General features: G+C 40.1%; 1 protein-coding gene across 1 annotated transcript; it reads right to left on the bottom strand.

Moving 5' to 3' along the window:
• Nucleotides 1–3,799: 3,799 nt before the first annotated feature.
• Nucleotides 3,800–10,018, bottom strand: LOC139046615 (vacuolar protein-sorting-associated protein 36-like). Its single transcript, XM_070520587.1, has 6 exons — nucleotides 9,900–10,018; nucleotides 9,294–9,359; nucleotides 7,842–7,906; nucleotides 7,130–7,214; nucleotides 6,102–6,178; nucleotides 3,800–6,014 (listed from the first exon to the last, which is right to left on the bottom strand). The coding sequence occupies exons 2-6, from the start codon at nucleotides 9,342–9,344 to the stop codon at nucleotides 5,921–5,923; spliced, it is 372 nt and encodes a 123-aa protein (XP_070376688.1). The 5' UTR covers nucleotides 9,345–9,359; nucleotides 9,900–10,018; the 3' UTR covers nucleotides 3,800–5,920.
• Nucleotides 10,019–10,032: the final 14 nt, after the last annotated feature.

Here is a 10,032-nt window from a genome sequence, read left to right on the forward strand (position 1 = left end):
GTGGGTTGTAAACTTGGTTTCCCAAATGTCATCGAAGAGTTTCAAAAGGAAGCAATTCAGGTAAAGTGCATCTTCGTTTTCTTAGCAGCCAGAAATGGTTGTTCAATAAATCAAAAAGAACATTTAAAAAACTCTAATCCGCATGTGTTAAAGTTGTCTTCTTAAAAGAACACAAGAGGATGGAGTTCACCTTAAGAGCTGTCATTTTCGAGTCCACTGTGAAGTGCAACGCACTTCACCATTTGCTTTTCTGTTACACAAAATACACCACTTGACAGACAAAACTAACGTGTGGTAGTAGAAATCAGAGCACGGTGGTGGCCTCTGGGGAGCAGGTGATGGGAAAGAGGCACCAAGGACCTCTTGGGAACGACAGATATCTTCTATTGTTTGGTGTGCGATTTACATGGATTTTTTATGCATTTGTCAAAACTCATCCAACTTAAGATCTGTGCATTTCACTGTGTAAATTTTACCTCCATTTTTTTTTAATGTTTTAAAGATTTTTATTTTTCCTTTTTCTCCCCAAAGCCCCCCAGTACATAGTTGTGTATTTTTAGTTGTGGGTCCTTCTAGTTGTGGCATGTGGGACGCTGCCTCAGCATGGCTTGATGAGCGGTGCCATGTCCGTGCCCAGGATTCAAACTGGCGAAACCCTGGGCCACCGAAGCAGAGTGCACGAACTTAACCACTCTGCCACGGGGCCAGCCCCTACCTCAATTTTTAAAACAAAAAAATACAGCATTTGCAGGTCTTTGAATCTAACTTAATCTTTTAAAAGATGGCACAATTATTCAATTATCAGTTTACCAGAGGTACTAAACTTGCTAAGTATTTATCTTGTCAAATAACTAATTCTAGCAGTATTCATTTAATCTACCCAAAGTTTCAAAAGAGGCTTTAAAGTCATTATCCACTTTCACTACCAACAGAATTATCTAGTCCAATATCCATTCATCAGCTCAAATTGGGATTCCTTTTCAAATGCCACAGTCCCTGGCATTTTCAGTTTTAAAAGCAAAAGCTCAAGGCAAAGAGTGGGCTTTGGAGTTAGATACAGCTGAGATTAATTCCAGCCCTGCCTCTGTAACCTTGGGCAAATTACTTAATCCCTCCTTTCCTTCACTATAAAAGGCATATAATAATGGTTATATTGAAGTTTTCTGGTGACTGGGTGAAACAGTCAGAAAGCAACTTGCTCTGCGTTAATCTTTCAAAGACACTCTCTCCCCAGGACCTCAATCCAGGTACAAGTGGCTGGTTAACGTGCTTGGTCATTTCTTAAATAACAGCTTTATTGAGATGCTTGGTCATTGTTGCCTTCATTAGAATTCTCACCAAACTGTATTACTGTCTTTATTGGACAGTTAAAACAGTTTAATCTTTTCTAAAAGAAGGCACATAGACTTGAAGGGAAAAAAAAGCTTTCAAAAGGACAGCGGTATGTTCTTGTCAGTATTGAACTAAAGCTGGCTGTCTAGATATCCTGAATTCTCTTTATGGGTCAGTGACTGGTCTAATGATCTTGTGCAAATTGTGTGAAAATTGTTCACTATCTCAATAACATCCTTTATACAAATGGAGAGATCTTGTATTTCCCTAGATAATACCCTGAGAGAAAAGCTTTAACTGACTCCTGATTATCAGGGCACAAGGAAGGACACGAATTACCCAGTTTTCACACTGTAATAACAAGATCTTACATGTGTGTTAACCTGACTTTTCTGGAGTGCTTCCCACATCATGGATGTGGCCTGTGTCATGGAATTTGAATAAGATAGTGTATCTCAGACAGGCTGAGCCCTGACAAGTCTGGTTGAGAAGCCCCTTGGGAAGAAGGGTAAAGGACTGATTTAGGTTTGTGAGTCAACTCATGGCACATTATAATCCAAAATCGCTCCATTCAGTTAGTACTTAACCAGGATCTACCTTGTACAATCACTGACTTAGGAGTGGGAATTCAAAAGTTGTGTCATATGAAAGTCCTTGAACTCAAAGAAATCCAATTTCTCTATTTTATTACGGCATCAAGACAACAAATAGAGAGCAAGATAAAACACAGTCAAGTATATGAGACGGACAGTAACTCTTAGGGAGTTTAGAAATAGAGCTGTGTACTGGAAACAGATTTTTCTAGAGCAGGTGGGATTGAGCAAAGCATGATTTTGATTAGTGGGGGTAGGGGTGTGAGTGGGAAGAAGGAACGATGGGAAGTCTGGACAGACAAGGGGAAGCGTCCCAGCAACAGGAAGAGGCACACCTCACGCTGTTCCCGTGACCCAATGCCTGCCACCTACTGACCATCTCTTGGTCCTCGTGAGTCTAGTTTACCAAGCTCTTCCCCTCCCACGGGGCCTTCCCAGGTCCCTCCCTCAAAACGAAAAGCTCCTTCCTTGTCTTCCACAGCGTGGTACCTGTGCCCCTTTCATGGCATGGACTTCCTTCCATCTTCAATTAAGGTTGCTCACATGTCTCTTTGCCCAACCGGGCCACCCTCTTAAGGGCAGGGGCTGTATCTTATTCACTTTTGTATCCCCACCAATGGCCCACAAAGCTCCTCACACAAATTCAGTATGTATTAAAAAAAAATGTGTTTTAATTGAAGTGACTGGGAGATAAAAAGTAGGATAAAGTGGAGCCAAATTATAAATAGATAGATACACCGGAGTTAATTCATTCAATAACTATTTATTGAGTCATACTGTGTGCCAGGCCCTGTTCTGGCCTCTGGGGATCTATCCATGAACAAACCAGAGAAACATCTCTGCCCTGTGAGCTTACACTCTAGAAAAATGGATGGGATCAGCAATAAATTTACATAAATTCAACCATCCTATTCAGGAAAAAAAAGGATCCATATTTAAATAGTTTATTGGTGCTGTAAAAGTCTACTGTTGATGTGTAGTTTGTATTATATATTGTACTTACTATATTCATAAACTATTCATCCTCATGTATCACACTACAGGGAATCTAATATAGAGAACTTTATTGGCAGTTTAAGAGATTCTCAAGGATCATTTTGAGCATGCTCGATTTCATCCTTAGGCAGTCTTTAGCACAGTCTTTGAAACCTAACTACCTTATAAGTTGTGACTCTACTGAAACAAAATGAAAACTCTGAGATTGTTGGGCAAAGAAGAACCAGTTTAAGTATTTGAGCATGAGAATGCTGACAATCACGTCTGGTCAGATTTGTCTGGTAACAGGGAATGAGAGACAGTACATTCACATGAACACACAAGGTCAATCAACAGTGGAATTCACATCAGGAATTAGAAGAAAACAGTTCATGAGCCATTTCCCATTCTTTTAAAACTAAAATAGTAAGAGCTTGAGGTCATAAATATTTATAATCAACTCTTGATTATAAAATCTAAACAAAAAAATTGTAACATACTGGCTTATTCTAACTAAAGGTTTATCATTTTCATATATTTTTCAAAGAGTATTTAAAAAGAACGCCAAGAAACATCGTTTTTAAATTTTGCAAAAACTTTACTCTATATACATTAATTCCAATCATTTAATCCTGAAAGCAATCTTCACTTGTACAATGTAAAAAAACTTTTGACAGTATGTGACTAGAAATATCCCATTACCATAAAGCTACAAACAGATTTATGCTCCTAAGAGCAAAGTTAGGGAAGCAAAAATAATAACCACACCAGTGATAAGCACCAAGACAGAACTTTTTTGCACTTAGGGCCTGATTGGCTCTATTTAAACAAAACCTCTACCAACAGAGGACCAAAATAACACCTTATTTGGCAAAAAAAAAAAAAAAAGAGAGAGATAAAAATATACATACAGAGGTCTGGAAACAGTGGAGAATGCCCACTTAAAAAATTAAACAATGAAATTATTCATATTTGTCTTTTAGTTAATGTGACATTTGCAAAATATATTCATATGTCACTTTTCTTCTTTAGTTCGCCTTATACAATTCAGGTTGTGCCATGTTTGTTAATGTTGTCACACTACTGTAAATCAATATGGTGAACAATGGGAGTTTGCTGTAATGAATCCGAACCATGAGAGCTAGATCCAGGAGCCCAAACAACCTTAGTTGCAACTCATTAAGCAGTGAAACAGATTATTTATCTTTGTAATTTTTACAAGCCGTAGCCAGATATCATGTGTGTGTGCGTGCGTGTGCACGTGCAAGTATGCCAGAGCAGTGAGAGCACAACTCAGAAGGGAGTGACATAAACAGGCTCACACAAGGACCCAAAAGATTTGGGCAGCCGACACTGAATTTCCCCAAAACAAACCTGAAGCTGAGCAATGGGGGAATTCGGGGATCTGTCATCACAATATAGAATCAGTGACAGATTTGGAGAACAAAGACTAAGTAAGGCAGGATGCCTCAGCCACAACATTCCCATGACACTGGAGGACACAAAGCAGTGACAGCCACTCTTCAGGCAGGGATCAGGGACAGACTCTGCCTGCACTTGGAGGGATTCCCTGGGTCTGCGGCCGAGGGTTCCTGCAAAGGCAAAGGGTCCCCAAAGGGCATCTGCAGTAGCCTCAGGCAGTGGCCCTCCACCTCACTCAGTGAGAATGTCTTAGGGACCCCAGAGTGTGGCCCTGGGTATCCCCTCCTCCTGGTCTCAACCGTTCTCTGGATACAGATACTATCCCTTCCAGAGACTTGGTCAAAAACTATTGCTACCTTCCACTTCCAACTCAGTCTCAGGAAGAGGGTGTTCTCGTCCCCGTGGGGTCCCTGAGTTTGAGGTAATGCCGACATACTGTATGCTGTACCACAGTAACATATGAAGGCAGGCAAGTCCACTTGAAAACTCAAGCAATCTAAATTCAACATCAGCCAGTTTTTGTTACCTCGGTAATACTGTTTGGTGAGATAGTTTCTCCACACAACTTATGATGTGTGGGGTAAAGAAAAAAAATATTGCTAGAATGTGATAGAAATATTTTTAAAAGTTCAATGTTGAAACTCCTTAAGGGAAGGAAAAGGAGACATTTTACTTTTCCACTGTCTATGTTCCTGTCCTTGGCTTCGAGGTCAAAGAGCACCAAGGTTCCTGTTAAGCTAGTTCAAGCTTCTCCCAGCCCCTCCCCTGCACAACAATCCTGGGGAATTCCTGAGCCGTCTGCTTCCCAAATTTGTAATCTTATCTCTGGGCATGTCTACACAGCTCTTTAATTCAGTTTCAAAATCCACAGTACTTTTTAAACAAAATGACATAGTTGCATTCTTTAAATGCCAGCTATGAAATCATCACTTAAAAAAAGAAAGAAAGAAACTACTCAGATTATATATACGTAAGACAAATAAAATTCTCTCCCTTTTTAAGTGCTTTATTTGGTCTGCTGCAGACATGCGTATGGCTGCTTCCAAAGAAAAGCCCTTAGGAGGAGCTGCTGACAGCATTCCGCAGTTTGATATTTGTTCCAATGTTGTCAGGTTCTTAGACGACACCGTACATATGACTTGCTTCATGAAAACCCCCCAAAATGGGCACATTAGATACAGGAAAAAACCTTATTTATAATTCAGTGAATTTTTCTCACACCAAAATAACACTCTAACCTGTCCAAACATGCAACTTCTCCTTATCTTCCCCCATGAACTAAATTCCTTTCCTTAAAAAATAGTCAGACTTGAGGATTGAGTGAAAAACTACCATATTTCAAGTTCAACTCTGAGGGTTCTTTACAACTGTAGCATGATTTCAAATTCACGTTGTCATTCATTTTTCTGTATTTTCCTATATTTATCCTAAATAACCTTCCTGGACCATTATATTTAGGGAGAAATTAAAAGGGTTTTATATTATACTGCAAAGTTCCTGTAAATGCTCAGTTTATCAGGGTTTACTCTGAGCTCAATGTCAGACAACCTCTACATGACGCAAAGATACAGACAAGAAGTATTTCAAATACAAAACCCTTAGCTCTGTGTCATAAATAAATTTGGGTAAAATCGCAAGCCTTCCACGGAATCATCTCGGCAAAGATGGCCCATCTTCTCTGCAAGAAGCAACCTAGAAATCAAGAGGAAAAGCCACAATCATGTGTCTGTTCAGAAACACAAACTACAAGGTGTAATGAAGAGCAAGGACCTTACGTACCGTTCTTTGGCCAGGAGGACAGACATTCCTACGAGCTTGGCAAACTCTTCTGACGTTAGGGATCCCTTGTCTGAAACCTAACAGAAACACAGAGCAGAAAAATGTGATGGTGTGGACCGTCTAGGCGCCAACCTAAGGAGAGCGTCCACCAGTATACTCAGGAATAACGGACTGAATTTCCTACTAAATGTAAGAATATCCACTACAGAACCACCTCTTCTTCACTAATGTTTAATTCTGCAAAAGCTGAAGGACCCAGAACAAACAGAGAAGAGGTTAAAATATCACGAAGTGCATAGTAAAACAGTGCAGGAGTACAAAGGCGCTACAGTAAAGCTTAAAAAGAACTATTGGCTATTCTAAGAAGGAACATACGACAAATTCTAATTGAGTGCATATTACACGCTCCACTGAGGACCCTTATCTACAGATGTAGTTTAAAATATGTGGTAGAAATACCTATAGTCTTGGGATTTTCATCTAGCTTAAAATTAGAAGCATAATAAATATGAGTTATTCAAATTATACAGGCTCGCCGCAGAGGCTATGAAGGCAGTAATATTTCAAATATCCTAATGAGTAATATTAGCAGTTTGGCCAGCAAAAGCCATCTAAACTACAGTTGCTTTTCATATTTTTTGAAGCAATTATTTCACAAAACAACTTGTGATGTTTTATAATGCTGCTTATGTGGGTGTTACTGAAAGAAAAAGTTCAGTCATGGGTAACATTCTGATTAACAGAGTTAAGAACCTGTTCTCAACACTGGGCATCAAATGAAAAGAGAACGCCTCACTAATTCTATCTCCTTACTTACAAGACGTTACGAGTATCGGTAAGTTTCAAAAAGCTTTCAAAGTATAATTTTGATTACTATTTATTCATTAATGATAAACTGTTTTTAATTGGGTCTTCAAATGTTACTTTTTAGTAAAGTTAAATCCAAAAGGAAATCCTGTTTCTCAAGTTGCTAAGCATCGCGTCTTGGTAGCAAGCCCTAATAACCAGAGGAAGCCGGGTTCACATACTGTCTCCAAGGCTGAGGCCACCATTTCCTCTTCCTTGTGGGCCTGAAGCTCAATTACCATGACGCCGCTGTCGAAAACTCGGAGCCTACAAATCGCAGATGGGAGAACAAAGCCATGAATATCCGGGATTTTCAACCCCTGAGGAGGCGCAAGTATTTCTTGATATCTTTTATGCCCAGGTATGAGGGGAAGAATAACACAAAATAACCTTTAAAACATAACGACCACAAGCAACCATGGCATAACTAAAAAGCTCATGAATAAACAGGTAATAAAATTATGAACTATAATCCAGAGGCTTTTCTATAATCCAGAAATACGTATGGCTACTTTTTTTTAACCTGAGGATAAGGAAAATGTAATTCACAGCTCAATATTTGCACTTCTAAGCTTCCAGAAACTAACGCAAAATGTCTAGGGGAGGAGGCGCTGGTTACTCTGGCCTCATGGGAGGTGCCTACATTCTACTCTCACTGCCCTCAATCCACAGCCGTCAGACTACTAGCACCCGCAGGCCACGCCCAGCCCTAAGGATGGAGGCCAGAATGACAGAGATGCTTGTGGGCCCAGTGAATTCTGTTCACACGGAATGTAATTTCAAGAGGGGCGATATGGTGGCTGGCCCTGCAGGACGGCACCTGGCAGCGCTTGCCTGTCCACTCTGTGAGGAGCAGCGACTACAGCCAGCAAGGCCCCGCGGAGGACCTTTTACCTGAGAGGTAATTTCAGCGCTTCCAGCATCTTGCACGCATTCACTAAATCTTCTGGCGAGAGCAACTAATGGGGAAACAAATCCAGTTTACACTGAAAATTAATAGAGTGATGCTATATAATTATAATGACCACTGAAACAGAAGAGCAAACTTAAAGCATCGTTTATCAAGGATTTTAGGTAGCTTAATCACTACAAGGCAAAAAGGATTAACAAAGAAGCAGACTTCTACTCATTAAAGCAGTGCTATCCAACAGAAACAAAATGCAAGTCATAAATGTAATTTTTAATTTTCTAGTAGCCACATTAAAAAAATAAAAGGAAACAGGTGAAATTAGTTTTAATACGTACATTTTATTTAACCCAATAGGTCCAAAAATTCAACACATTATCAATACAAAAATTACTAATGAGATATTTAAGAATTCTTTATTCTGTACTAAATCTTGTAAAGTCAATGTATAATTTACACTTAGAGCACCTCTCAGTTTACATTAACTACACTTCAAGTTCACAGTGGCCACACGTGGCTAGCTAGCGGCTACCCTTCTGGACCACATGGCCTTAAAGACTCAGCCCATGTGGTGGCTGACAAGCACAGCTCTGAGTCACAAAGAATGGCTCCAGAGCCAGCCCAGCCTGGGTCCAAATAATTTGCCATGGTCAAATTATTTAATCTTTCTAAGCTTCAATTTCCTCTTCCCCAAATTATCCCCCAGACAGGGACAGTAAAAGTAGGCCCCTCACTGAGTTATTGGGAGGCTAGATGAGGGAACCCTTGCAGAGTGCCTGGCGGATGGGGAACACTCACTGATGGCAGTTATGATGACTATTGAAATAAGAACAGAGCAGAGGCTTAGCTCATGGGGCAGGCTGAATGCTGGAGAGACAGGTGTGGGTCATTTGCATGGAGCTGACACCACAAAACTGATTTAGAGGGCACAACGGTGAGAACCCTGGAGGCCAAGGACATCTGGGTGTGAAGGGACAATGAGAGTTGAACAGCGGCTGCAGATTCAGAGCCAAAGAAGCAGGGCAGCTTTTTCTGTATCATTTACAGGCAATTGGTATCCAACCCAGTTAATTCAAACAGGTGACTATCACAGAGAAGGGGCATCACACTCAACCTTATTAATCACAGCAATACGAACACAGAACATTAGAGCTGAAAGGTATCTGTGCGTCCAAACCCTTATTTTAAAGGTAGAAAACCTGAGTCCAGAGAGGTTAAGTAAGCTACTCAAGGTCACTCAGCAAATCACTGGCAAAACCAGGAACAGAATCTACCTCCTAGACCCCAGGGCAGTATTCTATTCACTGCACCACACTGCTTCTCCAAATAGTTTTGATATTCACAACCCTTCCTCAAATTCTATTCACTATAGGGGAATTTGTACTATATTAAGAAAGTCTATAATTAGTTAAAAGAATATCTAAATATTCTATTCTTACTTCCATTCCTCGAGCTCGGTTTACTAAACAGTATACCTCTGTGAGTGACATTATTCCTCCTCGTCCCTGTTAAAAATGAAACAAAAGAAGTATTACGTTACACTTAGCACCAGTTGGCATTTAACAGAAATCACAATCAGAGTGAAATCAGAAATCATAAAATTTCTTAAGAAGCTTTTAAAAACTGTATTTACAAACAGGAAGTCCTGTTCAGATACCCTGAGGCAATTCAAATTCAATACTTGGACTTGTCATTATTACTGTTTTAACATTTACTCAACGAAAAATGGGGCTCTCTTCTTTCATGTTTCAGAAAGAGTATTTAAATGTTTCAAGTTATTCCAACTAATAAATGAAAAAAATCATAGAATTAAATAGGAATATCACCATTTTACAACCCCTAATAAAGTAACAGATCTCCATAATGACTACCAATGGCTGCCAACATCACAAAAAAAGACGCTCAGACGTTATGCACCTCCTGATGCATGGTGCTGGTGACTGTGGCTGGTGGTACTAAACCCATAGGAGATGAGGTGAGTGCTTCCGCTTTTGGACTAATGTGCATTCATTCCTCCGTTTACATTTCCAGTATAGTCATTTTACCTACAACCCTCGAACTGCTGACGTGCACCGGCCTTATGCTCTCCTCTGGCACCATCACACCCTCATGCCGTCTGTTGCTGAGGTTGAGGCGGTCATCAGCTGACCTGGGAAATCTTTTTGCAATGGCAGCTTT

This window comes from Equus asinus, chromosome 11 (genome assembly GCF_041296235.1).
Source record: "Equus asinus isolate D_3611 breed Donkey chromosome 11, EquAss-T2T_v2, whole genome shotgun sequence".
NCBI classification, from domain to species: domain Eukaryota; kingdom Metazoa; phylum Chordata; class Mammalia; order Perissodactyla; family Equidae; genus Equus; species Equus asinus.